We start from the raw sequence: 12153 nt of genomic DNA on the forward strand, positions 1-12153 counted from the left end.
TTTGATTGCACTTCAACTTAAACTCACATCCCTTTGATTAAAATAACTCAACAGCTGCCATTAAGTTGTGTTTCCAATTAAGCCCATTCAAAATTGGGTACACGTAAAAAAAAAAAAAAAGAAAAATATTAGAAGATTAAGACCTCATGAGATGTAGTCTATCAAATAGAGTCATACTCCAGAAAATACAAGTCCATTTAAGTTCTGTAAAGACAGGGCTGAGGAATCTCCTCCACTGGCTGAAATCACAGCCTGTACTCTGAGACATTTTTAATTTTAGTTGCTATCCGCAATCATGTTAATGTACAAAGATTAAATTTCTAAACCAATAAATCCCAAACAATTGATGTCAATTTTTGGTTTTCTCTCCTTCTCACCCCCTGCTTTTTTTTTTTTTAACTCTATTCAGCTATGTAAAGTGGGAATCATATGCATATGCATGCCAATGAATCCAGATTCACACGCTGCAAAATAAAAGTCAAAAGACAGGAGTCTGAGATTATGATATTCCTCTAAAGAACACTTGCAAAACCCCCTAACTTTATTATAGCTTATTACCTTTCAGAAAAATGGATTTCTTACTTTATCATGAAGATGGTATTGCTGAAAGGAGGAGGAGCAGCAGTTTTAGGCTTAGAAGCAGAGTGAATTTATGTCCTCCCACTCTTTTGTTAATAAAGCAGGTACTTATTTACCTTATTTTTCAACTTTTGAAATACAAAAATCACAAGAGATGAGAAATCCACTACATAATAAATATAAATTACTTGAAGCTACAGGAAATGTCCTAATTTGGGTAGGTCTGAATTCCTGTAGGATTATTTAAAGCAATGCAAAAAATCCCCACAACTCGAGTTCTATAAAGTGATCAACTGCAAAAAATTGTACCCTGCAAGTAATGCTATCAATACAATTTAACATCAATATTTATTCCTGTCAGTTTAACCAGCTTATAAAACACCACCTCTGTGAACGGACCATGTTTGATTCCAAATAATATTGGCATATATTTTATTGAACTGTAACAAGGAACATTCTCTACTCTGTAACCAAAATACCACATTTAATCATGTATCAAATACATCAGATAATACAGTCACCTGCTGAAACATCTGAACAGTTGGAGAATAAGCCCGTATGGAAAGTGCAAACTTCAACAGATTGATTTGCAAATTGGATAAAAATTGTCCTGCTTTTTTCAAGATTAAATTGTAATAGGAATACTCTGAATCTGTTGAAGAAAAAAAAAAGACAAACTTTTAGTATTTAGCCACAAATGATGTGGTATATCTACCCACGCTACATAATAGGCAAACATTAATGCTAGCGCTGCTTGGCAGTTCAAAAATCTTGAATGTTGTCCACTGATAATTGCTTACTTTACTACCAATCTAAAGGTCTCATACAGCACAAAGAGAAGAAAAGAAGCTCAACAGCACTAGTTAATATCTCAAATATTTTCAGCAATATATAAATCCACTCAATACAATAATGTCTCTTCTAAGATACATACGGAAAGCCCTGAATAGAATTTATTCCCTCATTTCTGTTTGTCAAGATTATGCCACCCTTTTAACAAAAATATTCAAGGTTACTTACTTTCAACCAGCATTATTTTACAAATAATTTCCTTGCATTTAGCCTTGAAACACTCCAACAATGCAGCTTACATAAATAAAATTCTTTGGGCTACTCTCACATAATCTGTTTCTCCCCTAAAAATAAGTGATAAAGAAGAGTGTGAGAATGGATGTAACAGGTGAAGTACTTCCCTTCTCCCTGCATACCTTGTGTTTTCAAGGACAAGATCAGGACTCTAAGTAAGAAGGTAGGTGGATGGTGTCCAGGAATGACAGAAGTGATAATACAGAACATTGGTTGGAAAAAATTAGCCGTCATTTCTCATTCTAGAGGCATATTCAATTTTCATAACTAAGTACCTCCTATCCTCTCATTTTCCTTTTACAACCCTGTTGTGGTTGTCAAAAAATATTCTTTTGCTCTAAAGCCTCTAGTATCTCCTTTCTGCCTCCTTCTTCTTAAAACTCATTATTTAGAAAGGCTGAGTTTGCTGTAATTCACTAGGAAAAACCTAAGATTATAAAAGTATATAATCTGCATTTCAGGAAAGCTCCTTCCCATAAATTTTATATGCCTGGTTCCAGCTGGGATAGAGTTAATTGTCTTCCTAGTAGCTGGTACAGGGCTGTGTTTTGGATTCAATATGAGAATAACATCGATAACACACTAGTGTTTTAGTTGTGGCCAAGTAGTGCTTACCCTACTCAAGGACTTTTCAGTTTCCCATGCTCTGCCAGCGAGGAGGTGCACAAGAAGCCAGAAGTGGTCATGGCCAGGAGAGGCTGACCCTAGCTGCCCAAAGGGCTATTCCATACCATAAAATGTCATGCTCCATTTATAAACTGAGGGGAGTTGGCCAGGAGCAGTGATCCTTGCTCAGGGATGGGCTGGACATAGGTTAGTGGGTGGTGAGCAACTCTATTGTGCATCACTTGTCACAAGTTTTGTTCCTCTTTCCTCTTTTTCCTATTATTATTGTATTTTACTTTATTTCTATTATTAAACTGTTCTTATCTCAACCCACAGGTTTCACCTTTCCCAACTCTCTTCCTTGTCCCACTGAAGGGACACAGAGAGCAGGCATATGGTACTTCATTGCTGCCTGGAGTTAAACCACGGCATATGATTACTGGCTTACATTAAATTCAAAGGATGAAAAACCCATCTCTTCTATGTTTTCTATACCTACACGTAGCCCTGGCAGAACTCAAATAGCAACAAAGCTGGTGAAGGCTCTAGAGTGCACGTCCCGCGAGGACCAGTTGGTGGAGTTGGGCTGTTTAGCCTGGAGAAAAGGAGATTCAGGGATGACCTCATCACTCTCCACAGCTACATCAAAGGAGGATGTAGCCAGGTAGGGATTGGCCTCTTCTCCCAGGCAACCAGCAACAAGACAAAAGGAAATGGCCTCAAGCTATGCCAGGGGAGGTTCATGCTGGACATCAGGAAGAATTTCTTCACTGGGTGGTTAAGCACTGGAATGAGCTGCCTGGGGAGGTGGTAGAGTCACCATCCCTGAAGGTGTTCAAGAAATAACTGGATGTGGCACTTGGTGCTATGGTTGAGTTGGCAGAGTGGTGATTGGACAAAGGTTGGACTCGATCTTGGAGGCCTTTTCCAACCTTAATGATTCTTTGATTCTAAATGAGATAAATTTGGCTTCACGCATTCAAAACAATGAATGTAAAAATTTGCAAGGGGCAAACCCTTCCAGATTGAAACGTTTTTTTCAATAACTATATTTTCAAATTTTCTTCAAATTATCTCCACAAAAATAAAAATGAAATCCAAAATTTTTGCCTCTCCACTCAGCCCCAAATAACATCCTATTGAAGACAATGAAGAGCTATTAAATAGACAATTCTAACTATACCTCCTCAATAAAGTATTGTTATCTAGTCTTTAAATTCTTTGGCTTACAAATTCCAGCTGTGCTTTCACTGCTGTATTTAAAACAGCTTTTTTTTTTCTGGAAGATGATTATCATAATGATTTTAATAAGTAAAAAAAAAAAGATAGTTATGTGCCTTCAAAAATGATTGTATAACATTGACAAGGATACATTTACCAGATCATGCATCCACTCCTACTACTTCAACTTCTATTAATGCAGCTGGCTTCATTCAGAATACAACTGTACTTTAAACTTCAGCAAGACAAATTAAAGCACATGAAATGCTACATGATCCACATAATGCAAAAACAATTTTTTAAGTTTATTACATACACAGAATCACACAGAATAGTCTGAGTTGGAAGGGACTCACAAGGATCATCGAGTCCACCTCTTAAGTGAATGGCCCATACAGGAATTGAACCCTGACCTTGGTGTTATTAGTACCATGCTCTGACCAACTGAGCCAATCTCAGTTAATGAGAACTATGGTTTCAGTTTTGCAAATTATTTTCACGTAGTATTGGATCCTTGAAACTTGATCATTACTTGCCCTCCAAGCTCCTTTTAACACTGTACTCTATGCCAAAGAGTAGAAGGCAGAATAAATCTCTTAGGATGTTACAGGGAATCACAAAGTACCAGGTTTTTTTGGTTATAAAATCCTGCATGATAGCATATTATCAATAAATCATTAATGAAGTGGATTTAAAAATAAATGAGAACACATTAACAGGATACAACCCCAGATTTCAGACATCCGAATGCACATGTATGAGCTACGTATCTATAAAATTTCATTCCAGCCACGAGAGATAAAGCTAACAAAACCTCAAAAGCTATTTAGCTCACTCTAAAGATGCCTTAATTTGTCATCTGAATAGCTCTCTCAACTCTTGCAGCCAAATTGATTGACTACAGCAAGAACTGAATAGCTAGCTAAGCAGACTCACATTTAAATGTTGAATATTACTATCCACAATCTACAGCAGTATTTCATCACAGGTAAGTTAATAATAATTTAAAACAGACAACCAGGGCAGTACCAAAAGGAAAGGAAAAGTTTACACCACAGCTCCTCAGACCTCATGCACACACAGCACAAAATTAAGCAGAATATGCTGGTGACCCATATGAGAATTCAAACTACTGAGGCACAGGAGGTAGACAGAGTAAACCTGAGGGATGTAATCAATCAGAAAAACCACAGCATGCTGGGATCATTATTTTGATGGATAGAATATGGTGGTTGTTCCAACTGCATAGATGTGTATATCTGTATCCATAGATCAGCTAGGGAATTAGAGATGCCAGGTAATGGCAGTTCAGGCAATCACTGGCCAGTCAAATCTCTCTGACATTTAAAATGCCTGTAGAGAGGGAATATTTCGTTTTATTGCATGATTAGTATAGAAGTGCTATGCTTGTGAAAATGATTCCTCTAGAATCTTTAAGGTTGATACGCACACAAAAATATTTATCTAATTTAGTGATATGTGAATAATGTGTAGTCTTCTACATTACAACAAATAATTTGCAGGACTGTTGCTTATATGTAATATACTGCTACATTTTTTTCAGAGAAAGTTTCCCTAGAGAAAATATGTTTGTTTGTTGCTTTTGTTTTGGTCTGTAATATATATTTATGCTGAAAATTCAATATATAAAGCACTTGGGAAATCAGTAAACACTCAAGTGATAATTAGTCGGCAGGGAACTGGCTACTTACCTTCACTCTGTATTCATAAATTAACCTTTAGAGATATAAAAGCAGCAGCAAGTTTAAAATTACACATTTAGTGTTTAGTAACTGCTGGTTTTAATATGAAATTTTTGCAGCTTTGATTTCTTTATTACATACCTGCAGCCCAAAATACCACTATCCGCATTTCTAAGTATTTCACAAGCCTGGCAGAAACTATGTTGCATATTAAAAGGACATAAACAAGCTGTCCATGCTACCTGAAGACCTCACTCTAATTTAATACAGTGTATCCCATCGCTAACTTTCGTCAGTGATGTTTTCCATAGGGTATAATCAAAATGATGCCCGAGTTGATCAGAGTTCATATTAAAAAAAAAAAAGTTAAAACCATCAAATGCATCACCAGACTAAATGCTTTACCAAATTCCATGTATGTAATTCCTACCAAATCCTTTACATTGCTACATATGTCATAGCTAAAGAGACCATTAATAGACATAATTTGCTGAGGCTGAATATTTTAAATGAACAAATTAACAACAGATGTTCATTTGATTATTCTAAATTTAAAACTACAAGTTCTCAGAACTGATAAAAAGACCAGATTGAAAATCATCCAAGGAATTATTTAAAAGAAAAAAGCCACCATATTCAGTTTTTTTAAGCTGCCTTTTAACTTTAATACTTCATGACTCTTCTAAAGTTCAACTGTATGCTGGGATATAAATCTATCATCCAATTCTTCTATAAACCCAGATTTTCAGCTTCAAATATAGTAATTCTTCACCTTTTATGAAAATGTTTCTACTTTAAAAACCAACGTTTTTATTTCCTGCTTATTCATCCTATCTGGTCTTGGTATCACCCAGAGAAGAACTGAAAAGGCCATCAGGCCAACCAACCCTTTTTAAGCCAGATCCTTTTATCTGCTCAGGTAGTTGTTGTTACATCAGCTATAATGCATCATGAACATCCTCCTACATCAATGTGTCCTGACATGCAACAGCTAAGACAGAACCCATTCCATACCATACAGACAACACCTCCTCAGAGGTGAACTACTACACATCTCTCAGTAACTGTGCCACTCCAGTATTGCAGTACCAGATTCTTCACTCAAGCTGATCATTTTATTGTAAACCTACTGTAGAATTCCCTACTAAAAATGACTTAACTATTGCTGCATATATATGATGCTCATACTATTTCCACTTTATACTTTGCATGTTGACTTTCAGTGAGACAGTCTTAAGTGGGAAGAATCAATATTGATGTGATTTAGTCATTAAGTAACCACTTTGCTTTCCTCTAAAACTGAATCTTTCCTTCACATCCTGCTCATGAAGAGCATTGGTTTGCTTATATAAGACTACCCCAACTACAAACTGACTTTTAAGAAAGCCACTGGGTGCCAGAACTTCAAATTTTTCTGCATTATCAACACAGATGTGTGTTGGCCATAGTGATAAATATACACATCAATTCCTCAATATGCTTAATTAAAGTAATATTTTAGTACATCTCAAGGTTCCCCACCACCAGCATCTAACACTTCACTGGCATGACTGGTCATGGAGATCATCCTATTGGTAATTTATTTATTCTTAATCACAGTTTATCCAGGTGAAGTAGGTATTTAATTAACAGCTGATTTCAACAGACACCTCCTCTCTCTCCAGCTTGTAAAGGCCCCCCTAATGACACAGCCTTTTCTTTCAGCTTCTCAACTTCTCCCAGTGCTGAGCACTCAAAGACCATTTTCACATTGATACCACAAATTTTTAACTTTTATTCAGTCAGTCACAATTGTTGAAACACATTGTTTCTCAAGCTATGCAGCATTTTTCATGTACCTTCATTTCTCACTGCCATTTTCTACATGATCTTTCTGCAATTTCTTAGCTTTTAACTACTGATTTAACATTCAATTTCCCTGAAGTCTCTTCCACAAATGGTGTTAGGTCCTCACACTCATGTCTGAAGTGTTGTACTATTCTGAAGTAAAGAGCAAAATGAAGCAGCCTTATCTTGTTTTGACACTTTTTTCACCTTGTGTTCATCTGTTGACCTACCAAGTGGGTCTAATACTGACCAACCTGGTGTAAAGCCACCGGTAGGTTTCTCGATTTTTCATTACCATGGACATTTCTAGTAAACTGCTCTCCAAGGTATCGTCTCAGGTGGCTTTTTATGCTTCTTTTATACTTTGTTCTTCTCTCCAAATTTCTAACAATATTCATTTGTCTAATCATGCAAGGTATTTTTAATCCTATTTTGTCAGTGATAAAACTGTATTCTAAAACACCTGTATTGATGCTAGAAAACAGTCTCTATACCATCTACAAGTACTACACCTTTTCTGGTAACTCTTTTAATTTTTTCCTTTAGTTATTTGTGGGATTCTCTCCCCTACAAGCATCCACCTTAGAGAAAACAGGAAGTCTCAATATCCTATAAGCTCTTGCTGAGTCACATACTCAGATAGGTATCTTTAATCTTTACCCTTCTGTTCCATATTGTAAGTTTAGTTCATCTTGTGTTTTTTTGGTTTTTTTTTAACTCCTCTACAAGTATTGTTCTCAAGGACATGCTACAACTCTCTGAAAGAAAACTATCTAATAAGCAATAATGGAAGAGTTAGGCTTGACCTGCCTGGAACCAGTCAATGTGTTCTGTCTCAAAATTATGTATTTTAATGTATTAAAAACTAGCATGTTGTTTAACTTACCTCCTTGCTTATAAACTGTTAATTCCCGTACAGTTTCCAAGAACTGCCAAAACTTCTCATTACCATCTTCTGCAATGAATTCACTGTTTAAAAATAAAAATGAATTGTCTACAGGTTGACTTTGTCCAAAGATGTAACACAGTAAAAACGTTCAGTTGTTTAAAATAATAAATATCCAGCAGCAACCAAGTGTTACATATTCAATGACCTTCTAACATCTCTGTAGCATAAAACACTTAACAGAGGTGTACTTTGGTTAAAAGAGATTTTGAACAAAGTACTACCATCCAAAGTCAACAATGAGAGCTGTAAAACAGGTAGACTATTCTCTTGATACAGAAAACCCCCAAATTTTTCACTTTATTTTTCCACAGCTATTTCAATATACAGTTATAAATAAAATCACTTCACTAAGCAAGCTTTATTTAACAGTGGCTAAATACACAAATAAGAGCATACACTCTGTCAGGTTATAGTTCTTCATTACATTACAGGCTTTCATCAATGGCAATATCTACTTTGCTTTGCAGGGGGGAGATCCTCAATTTCTGAAATAGCTTGATTCTTACAAAGCATAAAAGATAAAGCTTGTTCTATTCCAAATACCATTCTTTCATTTTTTAATTTCAAACTGAAAGAGGTGAAATTTAGGTGAGATATACTGAAGAAATTCTTTATTCTTAGGGCAGTAAGGCACTGGAACAAGTTACCCAGAGAAGCTGAGGATGCCCCATTCCTGGAAGTATTTAAGGCCATCTTGGATAGGGCTTTGAGCAACCTGGTCTAGTGAAAGGTGTTCCTGCCCACGGCGGGGAGGCTGGAACTAGATGATCTTTATCTGAAGGTCCCTTCCGACCCAAACCATTCTGTGATTCTACAGTTTACTGGTAACGCTTTTAAAGTTTTTTTTCCTTAAGGTAACATCAGTTGCTTATTTTCCCTCTGCTTATGTCTGCCAAAAACTTCCACTTGGTAGCATGACTGAATTGTTTTCTAATCTTTACTTTGGAAGTTTGCCCCTCCTTTGATTACAGAAGCTTGCAGCTCTCCCTTTCATGGGAGTTCTCTGAACAGCAGCAAATAAGTTTAAAACCAAAACAAATTTAAGGCAAACAGGCAGGGAATTCTCAAACACATAAAACTGGAAAACATTTTCACTTCCTATTGTGAATCACAGAACGATTTGGGTTTGGAAGGGACCTTAAAGATCATCTAGTTCCAGCCCCGCTGACGTGGGCAAGAACACCTTCCGCTAGACCAGGCTGCTCAAAGCCCCATCCAGCCTGGCCTTGAACACTTCCGAGGATGGAGCATCCACAGCCTCTCTGGACAACCTGTTTCAATGCCTCACAGTAAAGAATTTCTTGCTTCCATATAATCTAAAAACACACCCTCTTTCAGTTTGAATTCATTATCCCTTGTTGTGTCAACTTCTAAAAAGTCCCTCTCCGTCTTTCCTGTAGGCCCCCTTCAGGTACTGGAAGGCCACAATTAGTTCACCCTGAACCCTTCTCTTCTCCAGGCTGAAACTATTATTACAAGTTAACAATACCCTTTTTTTAAAAAAATGTTTTACTACTACAGCTCCACATGTTCACAATACCTTTAAAATCATTTAATGAAGGGTGAGATGGAAGAGATTCTGTTACTCAGTGGAAGACAGTGATTGTGTACATTGGCTCATTACATCTCCTCAACCTGAAGACCTGCAAAACGTCTGAGCAGGCTACAAACGAAGCCGCTTGCACAGCGCACTCGAAGCGTGGGACTCTGCCCGCACCATCCACACCGTTTTACGAGGGGAGAAAACAGTTCAGCCTTACACCCACGGAGTACTGTAACACACCCTCCGACTGGGAGAAACGCGGCCATCCCCCTCTGACAGCCGGCCTTCCCGCTCAGCGGAGGGAAAAGGGGGTCCCTCCCTCGTCCTGCCCCCCAGGAGACAGCCGGGGCAGGAACCGCAGCCGGGAGGAAGAGGAGGAGGAGAAGGAGGAGGAGGCTGCACGCACCTCGCCTCCAGCAGCAGCGGGGTCGCCGGCCACTTCGCCGCCAGCCGAGCGGTCACGGGCTGTGAGGAGGAGGCCGGAGCGGTGCCGCAGAGGCTCGGCCGGGCACATAACAGGACGAGCAGGAGCAAGAGCGCCAGCGGCAGCGCCCGGCCCGCCATGAAGAGCAGCAGCCACTCAGCGGTGCCCACAGCAAAGTCCCACACGACCCGCTCCTCTGCCCCGCCCACACGGCCGTGCCGCGCTCCTACTGGCTGCGCTGCGGCCTCGCTGTTGGACCATTGGTCAGCCCCGAGGCCAATCAGCGGCTGACGGCACATAAATAGCGGGGCTGCCCAGGCCGGCCCGATGACACGCGGCGCTGGGGGTGGTGCGCGGGCGGCGCTCCGCGGGCCGGAGAGGGGGCGCAAGCGCGGGAGCGGCGTTACCTCCCCCCGGCCTGAGGCGGGCACTGTTGCCGACCCGGTCCCGCGGCAGTGCTCTTGTTTCCTTAGTTTTCGGGTTGTTTTATGGAAGTGTGGTCTTCGCGAGGGGTGCACTTAGGTTTGACTACGGTACGCACCGTGCGGCGGTGGCTGCAGGCAGCCGAGGAGCGACACGACGGTGTTGTCCACGGAACAGCAGCCGCCTGCCCTGGCGCTCCCCAAACCTCCTAGTACCGCTGCCTGGACTGGGTCCCAAAGGGCTGTTCTCCCTCAGCCTTCACCAGGCTGAAAAAAAATCACAGAATCACTGAATTGACGGGGTTGGAAGGGACATCTGAAGATCGTCTAGTCCAACCCCCCCAAAGGCAGAGTCCGCTAGAGAAGGTTAACCTGGAATGCATCCAGGTGGGTTTTGAATGTCAGCAGAGAGGGAGAGTTCACGACCTCAGTGGGAAACCTGTTCCAGTGCTCTGCCACCCTCAATGTAAAGAAGTTCCTCCTCATTTTGAGGTGGAGCTTCTTGTGTTTTAGTTTATGGGCATTGCTCCTTGTCCTGTTGGTGGGCACCACTGGAAAGAGGCTGGCACTATCAGCTTGGCAGCTGCCTTTGAGATATTTATATGCATTTACAAGATCCCCTCTCAGTCTTTTCCAGGCTGAACATGCCCAGCTCTCAGTCTCTCGTAAGAGAGATGCTCCACACCCCTAATCATCTTTGTGGCTCTCTGCTGGACCCTCTCCATTAGCTCCTTGACTCTCTTGTACTGAGGAACCCAGAACTGGACACCATACTCCAGATGATGCAAAAATGGTAATAAAGATCTTAGCAAGTGTGAGCAACTTCATACATAATACGTATATTCACCATATAGTTGTTCTACTGAGGGGGAAGTACCTAATTTTTGCCCCCTCAAAGTTTTCCAAACTGACCTCTATTTTGAAATGTGTTCTGTTTCCTAACTGCATGTTTTTTTCCTCAATAAACATGAGCTTCACAGGAACCATGCCTCTACCTTCTACCTAACTTACCTTACAGTGTTCAGGCTCATAGTCTTCAATTTCTTTATCTGTGCCTGATATCTCAGAAGCTAAATCCATTTCCTCAACAAAGCTCCTACACTTCCTCAATTTTTCCCCAGCTGTACAGTACAGCTAAAAGAGGCTGGTGCTTCTGCAGCTGTATTGTGGGATTTGAATACAGAGCAGCTCTCAATAGTCGTTTACTGGAGGAAGAATCCTCCAGCTGTTTTAAAAATATGAGGTATTGCCTTTTCCATAACATCAGTCATGAAACTCGAAACTGAAACCTGGAACATCTTACTGCTGCATAAACTTTGTTTTGCGCACAGTCCTCTCCTGACCGCCTAAAGCTGCTGTGTGGATGGTGGGAGCCAGTGAGGGCACAACTCGAGGGAGCAGGCTGTGGATTGTATAGTTGGTTTTGTTAGTGCTCATCTCAAAGGTATAAAGCTCTGCCCTAGCGTGTACTTAACATGCTTCTGGGTGTTTGTAATGCAAAAATATGAAAAATACATCCATAAGGGTCATTCATATGTAAATTCAGTCTGGGGCCTTTGTGGTTGATCTGCTCTTACAAATTTGTGCTGTTATAAGGCCTCACGTAATTTTCAGGTACCACTGTGACACATCAGTTATGCCAACTTTAATGTAAATAGGTTGATAGAAGTAAACTGGCAGTGAACCCTTCACACACCTCTGCAGAAATAATGAAAACCACAGGAGTTCATATGCAAGGCCATTAGAAATAACAAAATTCAACATCTTTTATACAAAGAAAGGTTGTGGTAAAC

General features: G+C 40.0%; 1 protein-coding gene across 7 annotated transcripts in view; it reads right to left on the minus strand.

The window, feature by feature from the left end:
- Positions 1 to 10130, minus strand: part of UGGT2 (UDP-glucose glycoprotein glucosyltransferase 2) — an 83596-nt gene extending 73466 nt beyond the window's left edge. For 4 of the 7 annotated variants that reach the window (XM_064646014.1, XM_064646012.1, XM_064646013.1 and 1 more), the window contains exons 1-3: positions 9921 to 10127; positions 7909 to 7991; positions 1101 to 1231 (exon numbers count right to left, since the gene is read on the minus strand). In XM_064646014.1, coding sequence (XP_064502084.1) covers positions 1101 to 1231; positions 7909 to 7991; positions 9921 to 10078 — 372 coding nt within the window. In that variant the 5' untranslated portion in view covers positions 10079 to 10127. Of the gene's footprint in view, positions 1 to 1100; positions 1232 to 7908; positions 7994 to 9920 lie in introns of those variants that run through there. The other 3 variants (XM_064646015.1, XM_064646018.1, XM_064646016.1) reach the window with 3 other exon arrangements.
- Positions 10131 to 12153: the final 2023 nt, after the last annotated feature.

The sequence above is a fragment of the Pseudopipra pipra genome, chromosome 2, assembly GCF_036250125.1.
Source record: "Pseudopipra pipra isolate bDixPip1 chromosome 2, bDixPip1.hap1, whole genome shotgun sequence".
Lineage (NCBI taxonomy): Eukaryota > Metazoa > Chordata > Aves > Passeriformes > Pipridae > Pseudopipra > Pseudopipra pipra.